The sequence below is a fragment of the Gobius niger genome (assembly GCF_951799975.1).
Source record: "Gobius niger genome assembly, chromosome: 22".
NCBI lineage: Eukaryota > Metazoa > Chordata > Actinopteri > Gobiiformes > Gobiidae > Gobius > Gobius niger.
Genome location: NC_136873.1, coordinates 7,572,167 through 7,592,350, shown reverse-complemented (window position 1 = coordinate 7,592,350; position 20,184 = coordinate 7,572,167). Strand labels below are relative to the sequence as shown.

General features: G+C 35.7%; 2 protein-coding genes across 2 annotated transcripts in view; one reads left to right on the top strand and one right to left on the bottom strand.

Annotated features, from left to right (window-relative positions):
- The window catches only part of phpt1 (phosphohistidine phosphatase 1), a 207,046-nt gene extending 199,186 nt beyond the window's left edge, over positions 1-7,860 (top strand). The window contains exon 4 of the mRNA XM_079581303.1: positions 7,850-7,860. The gene's annotated coding sequence lies outside the window, so the exon portion shown is untranslated. The remainder of the gene's footprint in view (positions 1-7,849) is intronic.
- Positions 1-20,184, bottom strand: part of LOC306981488 (protein Niban 2-like) — a gene marked incomplete at its 3' end in the record, with an annotated part of 47,239 nt that overhangs the window by 5,696 nt on the left and 21,359 nt on the right. Inside the window, exons 6-11 of the mRNA XM_079581096.1 lie at positions 11,996-12,111; positions 9,860-9,964; positions 7,751-7,913; positions 3,189-3,373; positions 1,596-1,751; positions 26-139 (exon numbers count right to left, since the gene is read on the bottom strand). Coding sequence (XP_079437222.1) covers positions 26-139; positions 1,596-1,751; positions 3,189-3,373; positions 7,751-7,913; positions 9,860-9,964; positions 11,996-12,111 — 839 coding nt within the window. The remainder of the gene's footprint in view (positions 1-25; positions 140-1,595; positions 1,752-3,188; positions 3,374-7,750; positions 7,914-9,859; positions 9,965-11,995; positions 12,112-20,184) is intronic.

Sequence of the window (20,184 nt, the reverse complement as noted above, 5' to 3'; positions counted from 1 at the left end):
TGATGCTAACACAGCCTGTGATCACCTTGAGCACGCGGTCCTGACAGCGCTGGATGCTCTTGCACACGTCGCCCTCCCCCTGAGGTTCCACAGACTGGTTCAGCAGCTGCTCGAAGGTGTTCACCGCGTTGTCCATTTGCTGAAATGAAGAAAAGCTACAGTGAATCAGAATGATGAGTTTAACCTCTTAACTCCCGCCTGAACCGAGAGGAGCTTTTCCCTCACGTCGTCAGATTTTTGTTGGGTATTCAACTCATTTTTTAACGTTTTTGTCATTTTTTTGGTCATTTTTTGTCACATTTTTGTCAAATTTGTGTATTTTTTTTGGTCAAATTATTTATTATTATTATTATATTTGTGTATTTTTTTGTAACATTTTGTCACATATATGTAATTTTTTCGTCAATTTTTCAACAATTTTTTAATCAAATTTTTGTCATTTTTTTGTCATTTTTTTGTCACATTTTTGTCATTTTTTCATCCATTTTTTTCATCAAGTTTTTGTCATTTTTTGTTTGTTTGTTTGTTTTTTCAAATTTTATCATATTTTTTTAACATTTTGTCACATATATGTCATTTTTTCGTCATTTTTTTATCACATTTTTCATCAATTTTTGGTCATTTTTTCAGAATTTTTTTTATCACATTTTTGTAATTTTTGGTCATTTTTTTGTATTTTTTTTTGTCAAATTTGTATCATATTTTTGTATTTTTTTGTAATATTTTGTCACATATATGTAATTTTTTGTCAATTTGTTAACACATTTTTTATCAAATTTTGGTCATTTTTTGGTCACATTTTTGTCACATTTTTGTCATTTTTTGTCAATATTTTGTCAATTTCTTGTGACATTTTTGCCACTTTTTCATCAATTTTTTGTCACTTTTTTGTGAAATTTTTGTTTTTTTTTGGTCAAATTTTTATAATATTTTTGTATTTTTTTGTAACATTTTGTCACATATATGTCATTTTTTCGTCAATTTTTCAACACATTTTTTATCAAATTTTTGTCATTTTTTTGTCATTTTTTGTCAAATTTTTTGTTTTTGTTTTTTCAAATTTTATCATTTTTTTGTAACATTTTGTCACATATATGTCGTTTTTTTTGTCAATTTTTTGTCATTTTCTGGTCACATTTTTGTAATTTTTTCATCCATTTTTTTAAATCAAATTTTTTTCTTTTTTTTTCTTTTTTTTAGTCATTTTTTGTCTAATTTTTTTGGAACATGTTGTCACATATATGTCATTTTTTTGTCAATTTTTTATCACATTTTTTTAATCAAATTTTTGTCATTTTTTGTCACATTTTTCCTCAATTTTTTGTCAATTTCTTGTGACATTTATGCCACTTTTTCATCAATGTTTTCGTCACTTTTTTGTTGCTATTTTCACACCTTTTTTCCAGAAGCTTTTGGATTGGGGTAAAGCCAAACTGGAGAAAATGTGCTCGGTTCAGGTAAGGGGTTAAAATGAAAATAAAATCAAAGCAGCTGTGCCTGGACATTTTCTCATAGACGTCCAGCAGGTGGCGACAGAAGCACAGGTAAAGCTCGAGCTGCAGAATGTGCATAAGAGACACAAACACAATCCCCACCTCTCTCATGAGGATCTGCGCCCGGCCCGTGAACACCGACGGCCCGCACACGTTGAACCTCTGCTGCAGCCCCTCCAGGTCCATCCTCTCCACCTGCTCGTAACAGGGGCGCATCTTCACCGGGTGGAAGGCCAGCATGGACACCCGCTCCATGTGCTGCAGACACAAGAACCAGAGTTTTTACAGTTAGGAGTCAGGCCTGTCCCATCTGTGGTCCACTTGCAAAACTCCAGCACAAGTTATTGTTCTCGTGGAAAACACTGAGGGAGACAATTTGTTACGTATTTGTCTGTGACGTTGTAGACGTTTGGTAATTTAACCCCTTAACTCCCACATTTTCTCCAGTTTGGCTTTACCCCAGTCCAAAAGCTTCTGGAAAAAAGGTGTGAAAATAGCGACAAAACTGAGACGAAAACAATGATGGAAATGTGACAAAAAAGTGAGAAAACATTGACAAAAAAGTGACGAAAAATTGATGAAAAAGTGGCAAAAATGTCACAAGAAATTGACAAAAATTTGACGAAAAATGTGACAAAAATGTGACAAAAAATGACAAAAATGTGATAAAAATGTGATAAAAATGTGACAAAAAAATGACAAAAATGTGACAAAAATGTGATAAAAATGTGACAAAAAATTACAAAAATGTGACAAAAATGTGACAACAAAATGACAAAAATTTGATCCAAAAATTATGAAAAAATAACAAAAATCTGACAAAAAAATAACAAAAATCTGACAAAAAAATGACAAAAATCTGACAAAAAATGACAAAAATGTGACAATGAGTTTTGTACAATGTGTCATCAAATTTTTGTCATTTTTTCATCAAATTTGTATCAAATTTTTGTCCATTTTTTGTCCATTTTTTGTCCATTTTTTGTCCATTTTTTGTCATTTTTTCATCAATTTTTTATTAAATTTTTGTCATTTTTTGTCACATTTTTGTCACATTTTTTTGTCATTTTTTCACCAATTTTTCATCAATTTTTTATTAAATTTTTGTCATTTTTTGTCACATTTTTGTCACATTTTTGTCATTTTTTCGTAATTTTTTCATCAAATTTTTTTCATTTTTTCGTCCATTTTTAATCAAATTTGCATCAATTTTTTGTCATAATTTTGTCCATTTTTTTTGTCATTTTTCGTCAATTTCTTGTCAATTTCTTGTGACATTTTTCTCATTTTTTTGTCATATTTTTCTCATTTTTTCGTATTTTTTTGTCATTTTTTCATCCATTTTTTCTTACATTTTTGTCATATTTTTGTCACATTTTTGTCATTTTTTCGTATTTTTTTCATCAAATTTTTGTCAAATTTTTGTCATTTTTTCATCAATTTTTTCTCACTTTTTCATCAATTTTTTGTCACATTTTTTGTCAATTTCTTGTGACATTTTTGTGACATTTTTGCCACTTTTTCATCATTTTTTCGTCACTTTTCCATCATTGTTTTCGTCTCAGTTCTGTCGCTATTTTCACACCTTTTTCCCAGAAGCTTTTGGACTTGGGGTAAAGCCAATCTGGAGAAAAAGTGCTCGGTTCAGGCGGGAGTTAAGGGGTTAAAATCGGGCCTGGCTCGGGACTGACCCACCTCTCCCAGCTTGTCCTGGTCCTGGTCCAGAGAGTTCCTGCTCAGCTCCACCAGCTCCCTGGAGAAGACCTCGCGCACCTCGGTGAAGCCGCGGCTGGTGGGCTCCATCAGGGCCTCCAGGATGGAGCTGACGTACGGCCGCACGCTGTCCCGCAGCAGCTGCTCCGCCCTGGGCAGGACCGTCGCTGCAGCAGAGAGGGGGGGGAGAGAGACATGAGACGGATATATTTACAACAAGCCACAGCTGCCCTGAGACAGACTGACGGAAGCAAGGCTGTGAGTCTGCGCTATCGGCTCCTCCCCCCGACCACCACCAAGTCCAAATGTTACAATAACCAACTGTTGTTTGGCCGGGACGTTCAGCTGTGGCCTTTCGTTTACATCTGGGGTGCCCAAAGTGGGGCCCGCGGGCCGAATTTGGCCCAATGAAACAGTTCTGTTGGCCCGTCAGAGAGTGACCAACTTTTGCGCTGAGTGTGGTTCATGCGAACTCTCTCCCATTCATTCTCAATGGTAAACATGGATGCAGCACACTTTTTGACCACAATTGTGTCCTTTTCTGCTTCTTCCTCTTCTTCTTACCTCTTCTTTCTCTTCGTCTCCCTTTTCTTCTCCCTCTTCCTTTTCTTCCTCCTCTTCTTCTTCTTCTTCTCCTTCTTCTCCCTCTTCTTCTTCTTCTTCTCTCTCTTTGTCTCCTACTTCTTCTTCTCCTTCTTCTCTCTCTTTGTCTCCTACTACTTCTTCTTCTTCTTCTCTCTCTTTGTCTCCTACTTCTTCTTCTCTCTCTTTGTCCCCTACTTCTTCTTCTTCTTCTTCTTCTCTCTCTTTGTCTCCTACTTCTTCTTCTTCTTCTTCTCTCTCTTTGTCTCCTACTTCTTCTTCTTCTTCTTCTCTCTCTTTGTCTCCTACTACTTCTTCTTCTTCTTCTCTCTCTTTGTCTCCTACTTCTTCTTCTCTCTCTTTGTCCCCTACTTCTTCTTCTTCTTCTTCTTCTTCTCTCTCTTTGTCTCCTACTTCTTCTTCTCTCTCTTTGTCCCCTACTTCTTCTTCTCCTTCTTCTCTCTCTTTGTCTCTTACTTCTTCTTCTCTCTCTTTGTCTCCTACTACTTCTTCTCTCTCTTTGTCCCCTACTTCTTCTTCTTCTTCTTCTTCTCTCTCTTTGTCTCCTACTTCTTCTTCTCTCTCTTTGTCTCCTACTTCTTCTTCTCTCTCTTTGTCCCCTACTTCTTCTTCTTCTTCTTCTTCTCTCTCTTTGTCTCCTACTTCTTCTTCTCTCTCTTTGTCCCCTACTTCTTCTTCTCCTTCTTCTCTCTCTTTGTCTCTTACTTCTTCTTCTCTCTCTTTGTCCCCTACTTCTTCTTCTCCTTCTTCTCTCTCTTTGTCTCCTACTTCTTCTTCTCTCTCTTTGTCCCCTACTTCTTCTTCTCCTTCTTCTCTCTCTTTGTCTCCTACTTCTTCTTCTCTCTCTTTGTCTCCTACTTCTTCTTCTCTCTCTTTGTCCCCTACTTCTTCTTCTTCTTCTTCTTCTCTCTCTTTGTCTCCTACTTCTTCTTCTCTCTCTTTGTCCCCTACTTCTTCTTCTCCTTCTTCTCTCTCTTTGTCTCTTACTTCTTCTTCTCTCTCTTTGTCCCCTACTTCTTCTTCTCCTTCTTCTCTCTCTTTGTCCCCTACTTCTTCTTCTCCCTCCTCCTCCTCTTCTTCTTCTTCTTCTTCTCTCTCTTTGTCCCCTACTTCTTCTTCTTCTTCTTCTCTCTCTTTGCCCCCTACTTCTTCTTCTCCCTCGTCCTCCTCTTCTTCTTCTTCTTCTTCTCTCTCTTTGTCTCCTACTTCTTCTTCTTCTTCTTCTTCTTCTTCTTCTCTCTCTTGTCTCCTACTTCTTCTTCTCTCTCTTTGTCCCCTACTTCTTCTTCTCCTTCTTCTCTCTCTTTGTCTCCTACTTCTTCTTCTCTCTCTTTGTCCCCTACTTCTTCTTCTTCTTCTCTCTCTTTGTCTCCTACTTCTTCTTCTCTCTCTTTGTCCCCTACTTCTTCTTCTTCTTCTCTCTCTTTGTCTCCTACTTCTTCTTCTCTCTCTTTGTCCCCTACTTCTTCTTCTCCTTCTTCTCTCTCTTTGTCTCTTACTTCTTCTTCTCTCTCTTTGTCCCCTACTACTTCTTCTTCTTCTTCTCTCTCTTTGTCTCCTACTACTTCTTCTTCTTCTTCTCTCTCTTTGTCTCCTACTTCTTCTTCTCTCTCTTTGTCCCCTACTTCTTCTTCTCCTTCTTCTCTCTCTTTGTCTCTTACTTCTTCTTCTCTCTCTTTGTCCCCTACTTCTTCTTCTTCTTCTTCTCTCTCTTTGTCCCCTACTTCTTCTTCTTCTTCTTCTCTCTCTTTGTCCCCTACTTCTTCTTCTTCTTCTTCTCTCTCTTTGTCCCCTACTTCTTCTTCTCCCTCCTCCTCCTCTTCTTCTTCTTCTTCTTCTTCTTCTTCTCTCTCTTTGTCCCCTACTTCTTCTTCTTCTTCTTCTTCTCTCTCTTTGTCCCCTACTTCTTCTTCTTCTTCTTCTCTCTCTTTGTCCCCTACTTCTTCTTCTTCTTCTTCTCTCTCTTTGTCCCCTACTTCTTCTTCTCCCTCCTCCTCCTCTTCTTCTTCTTCTTCTTCTTCTTCTTCTCTCTCTTTGTCTCCTACTTCTTGTTCTTCTTCTTCTTCTTCTTCTTCTTCTTCTTCTCTCTCTTGTCTCCTACTTCTTCTTCTCTCTCTTTGTCTCCTACTTCTTCTTCTCCCTCCTCCTCCTCCTCTTCTGCTTCTTCTCCCTCCTCCTTCTCCTCCTCCTCCTCTTCTTCTTCTCCTCCTGTCCTGTCCTCACTTCCTTGCCCTTTAAACATGTTCTGTAGCAGAAACACTGAAGCCTGAATATTAAAGTGACTCATTAGACATTCGACACCAGTGCAAAACGAGCGCTTGTTTGACTGGCTTCACATCCCATGATGCTTTGCGGCGATCTATTTATAGCTACCGTGAAAGACGCCACACAATGCAGACAGTGAAGGCAATGTGAACACTGACATGATGAGCGCATAAATGTGGTAAAGAGTGTAATCTCGGGGAAAGTGTCAGTAAACCAATCACAGCTGGCCCCGCCCCCTCACAGCTGGCCCCGCCCCCTCACAGCTGGCCCCGCCCCCTCACAGCCGGCCCCGCCCCCTCACAGCCCCGTGGACCGGTTTGATCACCTGACCCGACGTCTATTGTGTTTCAAATATGCAGCACGAGCTGAATGGATGATGTCAGTTTGTTTTTCACTTCAGGTTCAGTTTGGAGACATTGTAATGCCTTTATAAACTGAATTTATAAAGGCATTAACCTCTTAACCCCCGCCATAAGCAAGTGCACTCTACCCAAATCTAAAATGTTACTGCCTATAGGCCAATGGAACGCCTCATTTGAAAGCTAAGACCTACAAAACTGAGCTTTCTCCTCGCGTTATAGTCACTTTTTTGACATTTTTATATTGCTTTTTTGTTGCCTTTTTCATAAAAAAAAATGGTCACTTTTTCATTAATTTTTCACCACTTTTCTGTTACTCTTTTATTGCTTTTTCGTCACTTTTTTTGGTCATTTCTTTGTCACTTTTCTGTTACTCTTCTTCACTTTTGTGTCCCTTTTTGTCACTCTTTTCATCACTTTTGTCACTTTTTTGTCACATTTTTGTGACTTTTTTGTCACTGATTTTCACCACTTTTTTGTCACATTTTTTGCCTTTTTCATCACTTTTCTGCTACTCGTGTTGCTTTTTTGTTACTCTTTTCATCATTTTTTTGTCATTTTTCGTCACTTTTTTTCACCACTTTTATGTCACATTTTTTGTCTTTTTTTGTCACTTTTCTGTTACTCTTTTTCACTTTTTGTCACTCTTTTCATCACTTTTAGTCACTTTTTTGTCACATTTTTTGTCTTTTTTTGTGTCACTTCTCTTACTCTTCTTCACCTTTTTGTCACTTTTTCATCACTTTTCTGTTACTCCTTTGTTGCTTTTCTGTCATTTTGTCACTTATTTGTCATTTTTTGTCACTTTTTGTCACTTTTCTGTTGTTGCTTTTTCGTCACTTTTTGGTCACTTTTTTGTTACTCTTTTCATCACTTTTTGTGACTTTTTTGTCACTTATTTGTCTTTTTTTGTCACTTTTCTGTTACTCTTCTTCACTTTTTCATCACTTTTCTGCTACTCTTTTGTTGCTTTTCTGTCATTTTGTCACTTATTTGTTACGCTTTTTTACTTTTTGTCACTTTTCATCACTTTTTCGTCAATTTTTCGTCACTTTTTTGTCACTTTTCTGTTTCTCTTTTGTTGCTTTTCGTTTTCATGAATTTTCTCTTTTTTTTTAGCTCTTTTGACACTTCTTTTCCAGAAGCTCATAGATTTGCGTGAAGCCAAACTGGAGGAAGTGCTCGGCTCAGGTGGGGGTTCAGAGGTTTAAGCTCCCACAGAGTCTGAAACCTTCCTCGGACCTGCAGGGTTTCTCTCTCACTACAAGGCGAGTGCTCTTGTTGTAGAGTCGCCTCTGGTCACTCTCCTGGACTCACCCTTGATCTTGCTGGACACGTGCTCCTTGGAGGTGATGATCTGGTCCATGTTGGTCCGGAGATCCGCGTCCAGGGGGTCTCGCTGCGCCTCACAGCCCGACAGCAGAGCCTCGTACTGGGACGTGGCCTGGTTCAGCACCTGCCTGTACACGGCCGCCGAGATCTGCGCAAAAAAAGCGACTAAAAAAGTGATGAAAAGCAACAAAAATGTGACAAAAAAACAGCAAAACAGGCAATGGAAAAGCAACAGAAAAGCAGCAAAAATGTGACAAAAAGGCAACAAAACAGGCACGAAAAAGCATCAAAAAAGCATCAAAAACGGAGGAAAAAAAGCAGAAAAACAGGCAACAAAAATGACAAAAGGGTACAAAAAAACGTAACAAAAAGCAAAATAAAAACGTGACAAAAATCTAACGAAACAGACACAAAAAAGCATAAAAAAGTGAAGTAAAAGCAACGAAAACAGAGGAAAAAAAAGCAGAAAAACAGGAAACAAAAATGACAAAAGGGTACAAAAAAACGTAACAAAAAGCAAAATAAAAACGTGACAAAAATCTAACGAAACAGACACAAAAAAGCATAAAAAAGTGAAGTAAAAGCAACGAAAACAGAGGAAAAAAAAGCAGAAAAACAGGAAACAAAAAAGGGATGAAAAGCAACTCAAAAAATGACAAAGGGGTACAAAAAACACAACAAAAAGCAGCAAAAATGTGACAAAAATGCAACGAAACAGACACAAAAATGTGGTGAAAAAGCAACAAAAAAGGGATGAAAAGCAACAAAAACACTGGAAAAAAGCAGCAAAACAGGCAATGAAAAATGTGACAAATATTCAACAAAACAGGCACAAAAAAGTGAAGTAAAAGCAACAAAAACAGAGGAAAAAAGCAGAAAAACAGGCAACAAAAAAGGGATGAAAAGAACCCTCAAAAAAATGACAAAAGGGTACAAAAAAACGTAACAAAAAGCAACAAAAACATCACAAAAGTGCAACAAAACAGACACAAAAATGTGATGAAAAAGCAACAAAAAAGCAGCCAAAATGTGACAAAAACAGGCGCAAAAAAGCAACAAAAAAGTGATGAAAAGCAACAAAAACGGAGGAAAAAAAGCAGAAAAACAGGCAACAAAAAAGGTATGAAAAGCAACCCAAAAAACTTAACAAAAAGCAGCCAAAACGTGACAAAAGTGCAACAAAACAGGCACAAAAAAGCAACAAAAACGCTGGAAATAAGCAGCAAAACAGGCAATGAAAAAGCAACAAAAATGGGACAAAAAGGCAACAAAACAAGGCACAAAAAAGCATCAAAAAAGTGATGAAAAAGCAACAAAAAAGCAGCAAAAACGGAGGGAAAAAAAGCAGAAAAACAGGCAACAGAAATGACAAAAGGGTGCAAAAAACGTAACAAAAATGGAACGAAACAGACACAAAAATGTGGTGAAGAAGCAACAAAAAAAGCAGCCGAAATGTGACAAAAGTGCAACAAAAGAGTGACAAAAACGTAAGAAAACAGGCACAAAAAAGCAACAAAAAAGTGACGAAAAAGCAAGAAAAAAACATCAAAAATGGAGGAGAAAAAAGCAGAAAACCGGCAACAAAAAAGGGATGAAAAGCAACAAAAAAAACGCTGGAAAAAAGCAACAAAACAGGCAATGAAAAAGCAACAAAAATGGAGGAAAAAAGCAAAAAAACGCAACAAAAACGTGACAAAAATCCAACAAAACAGACACAAAAATGTGATTTGTTTTTGTTTTTGTATGTGTAAAACGTTTATATTTTTGCTTTCTGAACAGTTTATGTTTGATATGTTATGTTTTCTCTTGTAAATGACACATTGAGTCTAAAGGGACAAACCTGCATAAATAAAGGCTCAAAATAAATAATAAACTAAAAAGCACCGAAATCATGACAAAAAGTGACGACAACACTAAGCTGAACTGGAGAAAACGCCCTCGGTGAAGAGGTTAAAGCCCATAATACATCACCAGACCAGTTCTGAGCTGTGTGTGTGTGTGTGTGTGTGTGTGTGTGTGTGTGTGTGTGTGTGTGTGTGTGTGTGTGTGTGTGTGTGTGTGTGTGTGTGTGTGTGTGTGTGTGTGTGTGTGTACCAGCATCCAGCTCCGTTGCCTTTGCTGCAGCTTGCCCTTCAGCCGTGGCCCGATCGCGCTCCTCAGGTCAGGCTGAAGCTCCTCCATCACCAGGTTGGACAGAATCTGAAAGAAACACAAACTTTGTCAACAAACAATTCAGTTCAGTTTATCGAGGTTTGCTATGGAATCATAAAGATCTGAATATGAAAAATGGAGGGTCCTCTTACCTATTCTTTCATTCCATCCATCTATCTATCCATCTCCCTTCCATCCATCCTCCATCCATCCATCCAACATTTTGTCAATTTTTTATCCAATTTTTTATCAATTTTTTGGTCACATTTTTGTCATTTTTTGTCACATTTTTGTATTTTTTTTGTCAAATTTTTATCATATTTGTGTATATTTTTTGTCGATTTTTTAACAATTTTTTTATCAATTTTTTGTCATTTTCTGGTCACATTTTTGTCATTTTTTCATCCATTTTTTTATCACATTTTTTGACAAATTTTTATCCTTTTTTTGTAACATTTTGTCACATATGTCATTTTTTCGTCAATTTCTCAACACATTTTTTATCAAATGTTTTGTAATTTTTTTGTCAAATTTTTTATCAAATTTTTGTAACATTTTGTCACATATATGTCATTTTTTCGTCAATTTCTCAACACATTTTTTATCAATTTTTTGTCATTTTTTTGTCAGTTTTTGTCAAATTTTTTGTAATTTTTTTGTCAAATTTTTATCATTTTTTGTAACATTTTGCCACATATGTCATTTTTTCGTCAATTTTTTATCACATTTTTATCACATTTTTGTCATTTTTTGCCATCCATCCATCCATCCATCCATCGAACATTTTGTCACATATATGTCATTTTTTAGTCCATTTTTTATCAAATTTTTAATCAATTTTTTGTCACATTTTTGTCATTTTTTCGTCATATTTTTGAATTTTTTTTGTCAAAGTTTTATCATATTTTTGTATTTTTTTGTTATATTTTGTCACATATGTCGTTTTTTTGTCGATTTTTTAACAATTTTTTAAATCAATTTTTTGTCATTTTCTGGTCACATTTTTGTCATTTTTTCATCCATTTTTTTATCACATTTTTTGACAAATTTTTATCCTTTTTTTGTAACATTTTGTCACATATGTCATTTTTTCGTCAATTTCTCAACACATTTTTTATCAATTTTTTGTCATTTTTTAATCACATTTTTGTCATTTTTTTGTCTTTTTTTGTCTTTTTTTGTCAAATTTATATCATATTTTTTTGTAATATTTTGTCACATATATGTGACGATTTTTTAACACATTTTTTGATCAATTTTTTGTCATTTTCTGGTCACATTTTTGTCATTTTTCATCCATTTTTTAATCAATTTTTTGTCATTTTTTTGTCTTTTTTGTCATTTTTTTGTCTTTTTTGTCATTTTTTGTCAAATTTTTATATTTTTTTGTAACATTTTGTCACATATGTCATTTTTTTGTCAATTTCTCAACAAATTTTATATCAAATTTTTGTCATTTTTAATCAAATTTTTTTGTAAATTTTTCGTCATTTTTTTGTTATTTTTTTAATCAAATTTTCATTTTTTTTTTGTCTTTTTTTGTCAAATTTGTATCATTTTTTTGTAACATTTTGTCACATATATGTCATTTTCTCATCAATTTTTTATCACATTTTTTATCACATTTTTGTCATTTTTTTCCATCCTTCCATCCATCCATCCACCCAATGACCCTGACCTTCCCCAGGGGTCGATCCTTGGACCCCTCTTGTTCAATGTGTACATGCTTTCATTGGGGCGGCCGATGTGCAGAAATGACAATAACTACGCAGACTCTGATCTTAGTCCAAAACCCAATCATCAGGTTAGAAAGGAGACCTGAAGTTACAGCCATGCGCCGCTCTGCCGGGTCACATGTTGTTATTAAGTCTGAGTTAAAGTGAACTGGTTGAACAGGACAGGGGCCTCTCTCTGCCCCGCACAGAGGGGGGATTGAGGACCCGCGCTCACAGGAAGGGCAAGGCCGGACCAACACCTGCACTCAGTAAAGCCTGCACTGCTGTCCCGCCCGACTGCGATAATATTTATGTACATGAGAGAAGAAACACCACAGTTCTTCATCTGAGTCTGTGATCGTACCTCAGGGGGCGTCCCACACATCATGTCCCAGCTGCCGTAGTGCCCCTGAGCCTGACGGTAGAGGCGAACGCTGTTGGTGAAGGCCGGCGTCTGGACTGGGCTCTCCTCTGGTAGACCTAACACACAAACATATGCAGTACATGGCCATTAGTAAAGTCCTGATACCAGAAACCGCAGCTCGAGAATTCTTTAGTGTAAATCCAATATTCCACATAGATCTGACTTTCTTACAGACGACACTCCCTAAATCAGAGTCTGTGCTGGATTTAACCAGAGCTAATTCAACCTGAAAAGACTCACAGAGACAGAACAGGCACGAGAATGTTTTATTGAACATACGAATCATTATTGGGGCTCAGACCCCGGCAGAAGATCGCTTGAACGATATGAGCTTTATTCTTTATTAGGACCCCCATTAGCGCCCACAAGTGGTTGCTAGTCTTCCTGCGGTCCTGACATAATATAAAATTACAAAACAGTTAAAATAGAAAACATGAATGTTAAACATTTCATATAATCATGCAGCCTTATAGGACACATATAGGACATGGTGACTATGTTCACATGTACTGAGCTAATTGACCTTTTACTTTCAGCTTTAAGTGTGTTGAGTCACCTTTTGTGTTTTTTTTTTCTTTCTTTTTTTCCATTTTTGTCACTTTTTGTAGAATTTTTGACATTTTTTGTTGAATTTTTGTAGAATTTTAGTTGAATTTTTGTCACATTTTTGTTGAATTTTTGTCACTTTTTGTTGAATTTTTGTTGAATTTTTGTCACATTTTTGTAGAATTTTTGTCACTTTTTTGTTGAATTTTTGTCACTTTTTGTTGATTTTTTGTTGATTTTTTGTTGAATTTTTGTCACATTTTTGTGGAATTTTTGTCACATTTTTGTTGAGTTTTTGTCACATTTTTGTTGAATTTTTGTCACTTTTTTGTTGAATTTTGTCACTTTTTTGTTGAATTTTTGTCACTTTTTGTTGATTTTTTGTTGATTTTTTGTTGAATTTTTGTCACATTTTTGTGGAATTTTTGTCACATTTTTGTTGAGTTTTTGTCACATTTTTGTTGAATTTTTGTCACTTTTTTGTTGATTTTTGTCACTTTTTTGTTGAGTTTTTGTCACTTTTTTATTGAATTCTTGTCACTTTTTTGTTGAGTTTTTGTCACATTTTTGTTGAATTTTTGTCACATTTTTGTTGAATTTTTGTCGCATTTTTGTTGAATTTTGGTTGAATTTTTGTCACATTTTTGTGGAATTTTTGTCACATTTTTGTTGAGTTTTTGTCACATTTTTGTTGAATTTTTGTCACTTTTTTATTGAATTTTTGTAACTTTTTTGTTGAGTTTTTGTCACATTTTTGTAGAATTTTTGTCACATTTTTGTTGAATTTTTGTCACTTTTTTGTTGAATTTTTGTCACATTTTTGTTGAATTTTTGTTGAATTTTTGTCACATTTTTGTTGAATTTTTGTCATTTTTTTGTTGAATTTTTATCACATTTTTGTTGAATTTTTGTTGAATTTTTGTCACATTTTTGTCACATTTTTGTTGAATTTTTCTCACATTTTTGTTGAATTTTTCTCACATTTTTGTTGAATTTTTCTCACATTTTTGTTGAATTTTTCTCACATTTTTGTTACGTTTACATCCTTGTTTTCTTCTCATTTTTGTGGCTGTTTTGGTGTTTTTTCCCCAAGAAGCTTTTTGATTAGGGTAAAGCCAAACTGGAGAAAATGGGATCCGTTCAGGTGGGAGTTAAGAGGTTAAAAGAGCTTCTTTACTCAAGGTAATGTAAATGAGTAAATTATGAAAAAGTCAGTCTATAAACCATCGATTCACTTCAAAAAGCCTTGTACTGAAGCAAAGGGGAACTACCGTCGCCCCAGCAGTCGATTCATCACCATCGGAAACAGGAAGACAGCGTCCGTGTGTCCGACGTTACCACGGCGACCCGACGGGACAATGGCGCCTGCACGGCAACCGCTTTGTTTGGGGAAGTTCTCTCTTATCGTGCGCTTAGAGGAAGGAACAAGAACGGCTTTTATCGCCCATATTGAGTGCGCACATAATTTAACTAGATCAGTATGAGGGGTCCATTCAGCCCCATTCATAGTAAAGGTCCCGCCATGTGTGAAGTTAACATGGCTGCTCAGACTCCTCCTACGCAGCCTGTTCCTTTAACCCCTTAACTCCCGCCTGAACCGAGCACGTTTTATCCAGTTTGGCTTTACCCCAGTCCAAAAGCTTCTGGAGAAAAGGTGTGGAAATAGAGACAGAACTGAGACGAAAACAATGATGGAAATGTGACAAAAAAGTGAGAAAACATTGATGAAAAAGTGGCAAAAATGTCACAAGAAATTGATGAAAAATGGACAAAAAAATGACAAAAATGTGACAAAAAAAATGACAAAAATGTGATAAAAAATGTGACAAAAAAATGACAAAAAATTTATGAAAAAATGGCAAAAAAATGACAAAAATGTGACAAAAATGTGACAAAAAAATGACAAAAATGTGACAAAAAAAAGTGAAAAATGTGATAAAAAATGGAAAAAAATGGAAAAAAAATGTGACAAAAATATGATAAATATTTGACAAAAAAATGACAAAAAAATGACAAAAAAATGACAAAAAAATGACAAAAATGTGACAAAAAAAGACAAAAAATTACAAAAATGTGACAAAAACTGACGAAAAACTGACAAAAAAGTTACAAAAATGAGTTGAATACCCAACAAAAAAAGGATGTAAAAAGATCTGATGACGGGAGGAAAAAGATCCATTTACATGAGCTTTGTAGGTCTTAGCTTTCAAATGAGGCGTTACACTGGCCTACAGGATTTGGGTAAAGCTGAACTGGAGAAAATGCTCTCGGTTCAGGCGGGAGTTAAGAGGTGAACAAGTGTCTCTTGGAGTCGCCCCCGGCCACCAGGGGGTGGTATTACAGCGATGTCAGCTCCCCACCAAGAGGACCAAAGAGAAGGGCTGTCCTCGGATGCCACTGACAGATCTATACACCCATTTTCAGTCAGGGATCATTTATTCACATATTTATTCAAGGAAAAGCACATGAAAAGAAATGCAAAAAAGGTTAAAAAAAAAATAGCATGTATCGTAGGTTATTTTTGTGCAATATATTGATTATGGCAGTATCGAAACGAATTGTGAGGCACCCAGAGGTTCCTGTCCCTACAGAAGATATGATAAAGATAGTACCTTCAGCAAAATGTGGTTGAGAAAACCTGATCAAGCAAAACTACTTTATTTTTAGGATTCAGCGTCTCAAAACTATCCTAAATCTGCTCACAAAAAATAGACACCAAATACTACAATACTAGTCCTATATGGCAGCACAGAATGGGTCCTTGGGGATCTAATAGAGCTCTGCATGGAAAGCCTCTTCACACAGAGAGCACACATGAGCTCTGGGCAGAGGCCGGCCATTGTTTGAAGTGGAAGCGCAGAGGAAAAGCCGCTTCCTCGGTTCGCGGGATCAGATAAGTCTGGCTCTTCGGTCTTGTGTGTTTTGGTCTGGAGACATTTGTCACGGCGCCCTGACAAAACCAGGAAGTGTCCGGCGGGAGACAGGAAGCAGCTCTCGCTCTCGGTTTTCCATCTGCACTTCACTACTGCTCTTCATTTAGGCGCCTGTCAGGGTTTTCTCAGGAAAGGACGTGATACAGTATCTCGACGAGCTGTTCCTTTTAACCTCTTAACTCCCACCTGAACCGAGAGGATCTTTTTCCTCACGTCGTCCGACTTTTTTTCCATCAATTTTTTGTTGGGTGTTCAACTAATTTTTGTAACTTTTTTGTCAATTTTTCGTCAATTTTTGATCACATTTTTGTCATTTTTGTCAGTTTTTTGTCCATTTTTCTTAATTTTTTTGTCAAATTTGTATCATTTTTTATCATTTTTTTTTCTTTTTTTCGTCAATTTTTGATCAAATTTTTGATCACATTTTTTTTGTCATTTTTTGTCATTTTTTGTCACATTTTTATCATTTTTTTGTCACATTTTTGTCATTTTTTGTCATTTTTTGTCATTTTTTGTCACATTTTTGTCATTTTTTGTCATATTTTTGTCATTTTTTTGTCCTTTTTTGTCAAATTTTTATCAAATTTTTATCACATTTTTGTCATTTTTTTGTCTCATTTCCATCATTTTTTCGTCAATTTCTTGTGACATTTTTGTGACATTTTTGCCTCTTTTTTATCATTTTTTATCATATTTTTGTCATTTTTTTGTCTCATTTCCATCATTTTTTCGTCAATTTCTTGTGACATTTTTGTGACATTTTTGCCTCTTTTTTATCATTTTTTATCACATTTTTGTCATTTTTGTGTCATTTTTTGGCAATTTTTTTTTCTTTTTGTCGTCAATTTTTTATCACATTTTTGTCATTTTTTTTGGTAATTTTTTGTCACATTTTTGTCAAATTTTTATCACATTTTTGTCATTTTTTAGTCACATTTTGTCACATTTTTGTCATTTTTTTGTCACATTTCCCTCATTTTTTGTTTTTTTGTCCAATTTTCGTCAATTTTCGTCAATTTTTGTCAACTTCTTGTGACATTTTTGCCTCTTTTTCCCCAGAGGCTCAACCAATATAAAATACTGTTGTCGGGTGTTTTTATTTACTTCGAAACACAGGAAGCCGCCATGTTGTTTTCTCTAACTTGGACTGGAGAGATTCAACCTCAGTTTCCGAGTTGGAATGACAAGATTGGTGCACGTTCCAGAGCTAAGAAATTCCGACTTTTGAGATTAGACCCCCACCTCTGTGACTTTGCCAGAGCATAGATCATTTTAACCCCTTAACTCCCACCTGAACCGAACACATTTTCTCCAGTTTGGCTTTACCCCAATCCAAAAGCTTCTGGAGAAAAAGGTGTGGAAATAAAGACTAAACTGAGACGAAAACAATGATGGAAATGTGACAAAAAAGTGACGAAAAATTGATGAAAAAGTGGCAAAAATGTCACAAGAAATTGACAAAAAATGTGACAAAAAATGACAAAAATGTGACAAAAATGTGACAAAATAATGACCAAAAAAATGACAAAAATGTGATAAAAAATGGACAAAATTTTTTTTAAAACATTGACAAAAAAATGACTAAAAAATGACACAAATGTGACAAAAATGTGATAAAAAAATTGACAAAAAAATGACAAAAAAAATGACACAAATGTGACAAAAATGTGATCAAAATTTAACAAAAAAAATTGACAAAAAAATGACAATAAATTGATAAAAATGTGACAAAAAAATGACCGAAAAAAATGACAAAAATGTGATAAAAAATTTACACAAAATGACAAAAAAATTACAAAAAATGACAGAAAAGTTACAAAAATGAGCTGAACACCCGACAAAAAAACGATGTAAAAAAAAAATCTGATGATGTGTCTCGGTTCAGGCGGGAGTTAAGAGGTTAATCACCGGCATGCATGTACGAGATACAAATTATCGTACATATTTACATCTCCAGCCTGTGCCAACATAAAGACCAGGAGCGTTCCCTGCATATGTGCCAGACCTAACCCACGTCACCGTCTCCCTCACTCTCCTCTCTAACATGTGGCAGCGTTTAAGCACTGCCCGTTTCGATGGCAGGAATTCCCCTCTCCGGCTCAGCGCGCTCACTACGGTTTCCGGTTGAAGGAAAAGGAACAAAAGTACAAGTCCTCAAAGTAAAGTACGTACATTTACTTTGACACCAACCACAATTATGAATGTATTTTTCTACTACATAAAGATACAGAGACATGGAGAGGAGCAGAGTGGTTCGTAAATACTTAAAAAACAGACTAGGCTAACCAGGAAGCTACGTTAGCTTCATGCTACATTTGCTAACAAGTGTCGTCTTTCGCTTACATCATCAAAACATCCATATGGACCGGATTTTGGCTTGACTTTATTTGTATGTGATTAATGTATGTGTATCTGGCCCTGTGAAAGTGAACAATGGGGTGACACAGGGGGGTGTTCTTTCCCCAGTGTTATTTAAACCCCTTAACTCCCGCCTGAACCGAGAGACTTTTCTCCAGTTCAGCTTTACCCAAATCCTGGAGGCCAGTGTAACGCCTCGTTTGAAAGCTAAAGGCAACAAAAATGTGACAAAAGTTCAACAAAGATGTGACTAAAATGTGACAAAAATTCAAGCAAAGAGTGACAAAAATTCAACAAAAATGTGACAAAAATTAAAAAAAACAATTCAACAAAAACTCAACAAAAAATGGATTTTAAATGGATTTTTTTCCCATCTTTTTTTGAGGGGTATCAACTCATTTTTGTAATTTTTTGCCACTTTTTCATCATTTTTTTTTGTCACATTTTTGCCAATTTTTTGTCAATATTTTGTCATTTTTTCGTCATTTTTTTGTGACATTTTTGTGATATTTTTGCAGAGAGAGTAAAGCTGACTGAATGTAAAACGTACTGTACTCCCTTGTACACGGTCACTTCCTCTGGGTTCATTGTAACAAAGCCAGCATGCACAGGCTGCAGGAGCCTATAGTGATGCTCTGCGTGTTCAGAAGCTGAGATGGTCAGATACCACCAGTGTTAATTTCGTCGACTAAAATATTTAGTCTTAATTTTAGTCAAAGTGATATTTTTGACGACAAAAATTGGACTAAAACTAAATTAAAAGTTTTTCATGAGACTAAAACTGTGACTAAAATGTCCAGATATTTTTGTCGACTAAAATAAGACTAAATAAAAATGAAAGGGAGAGACTAAAATCATCTACTGCTACTACTGCTATTACTACTACTACTACTACTACTACTAAACTACAAATGACAGTCTGAAAGAGCCTCATATCATGTATATTCTCTGCTATAGGAGTCGCTCTGAGCTTTATCATGTGGAGCAGCTCCATGAAGCTGAGGAACAAGATTAACCCCTTAACTCCCGCCTGAACCGAGCACTTTTTCTCCAGCTTTACCCCAATCTAAAAGCTTCTGGAAAAAAGGTGTGAAAATAGCAACAAAGCTGAGGCGAAAACAAGGATGAAAATGTGAAAAAACGGAGAAAAAAGTGACAAAAAATGGACAAAAAAGTGATAAGAATTGGATGAAAAAATGAGAATAATTTGACAAAAAAGTGACAAAAAAATCAAAAAATTGGACGAAAAAGTGACAAAAAAAGTCACGAAAATTGGACAAGAATGAGTCGACTGCCCAACAAAAAAAGTGATGAAAAAAAATCTGATAATGTAAAAAGATCCATTTAGTTTTGTAGGTCTTTCAAATGAGGCGTTACACTGGCCTACAGGATTTGGGTAAAGCTGAACAGGAGAAAATGCTCTCGGTTCAGGCGGGAGTTAAGAGGTTAAATATGATTATGATGAATATTATAAATGCAAAGTCGACTAAATTAGTCTTAAATTTAGTCGACTAAATTGACATGCAATTTTAGTCGACTAAAACTAGACTAAAATTGAAAAGATTTTTTCGACTAAATCTCGACTAAAATTAAATTACATTTTAGTCAAAAGACTAAGACTAAAACTAAATTAAAATATGTTGTCAAAATTAACACTGGATACCACAGAAATGTTTGTCAATGTCAGGTGAACACTTGAACTTTGTTTGTTTGTACAGGTTGATATGTCTGAAAATGAAATAATATTCATATTCAGACATATATACAATGGAGTGCGAGACGTTATCAGCCTGACTTGATGATAGTCTTTTTGTTCGTCTAGTCCTTTTATTTTATTTTTAATGGACTACGAGTCTTGAATAAAGTTGAATTGAATTGTATTTAAAAGTTGCATCATCTCCTTTTATGGATCCAAACGTAGGCAAAGAGCGAGCAGGCGGCCCCTCCACTGTGCCTTTCCCAGACATGGCATGAGTCACTGTTCAGATAACGCTCTGGATGCAAACTTAAGGATTCAAATCACCTCTCAGTGCAGTAAAAGTCCACCGTGACGGAGCTTTGAACATTTAAAGTGTGTCCATGTCACTGACGGGATTTGACTGTCCACACAGGCACCGTTCATGACGATAACTTCAATTTGTTTAGATAAAACCGCTTTGCATCTGCACTTGTCATTTAACTCCCGCCTGAACCGAGCACATTTTCTCCAGTTTGGCTTTACCCCAATCCAAAAGCTTCTGGAAGAAAGGTGTGAAAATAGAGACAAAACTGAGACGAAAACAATGATGAAGA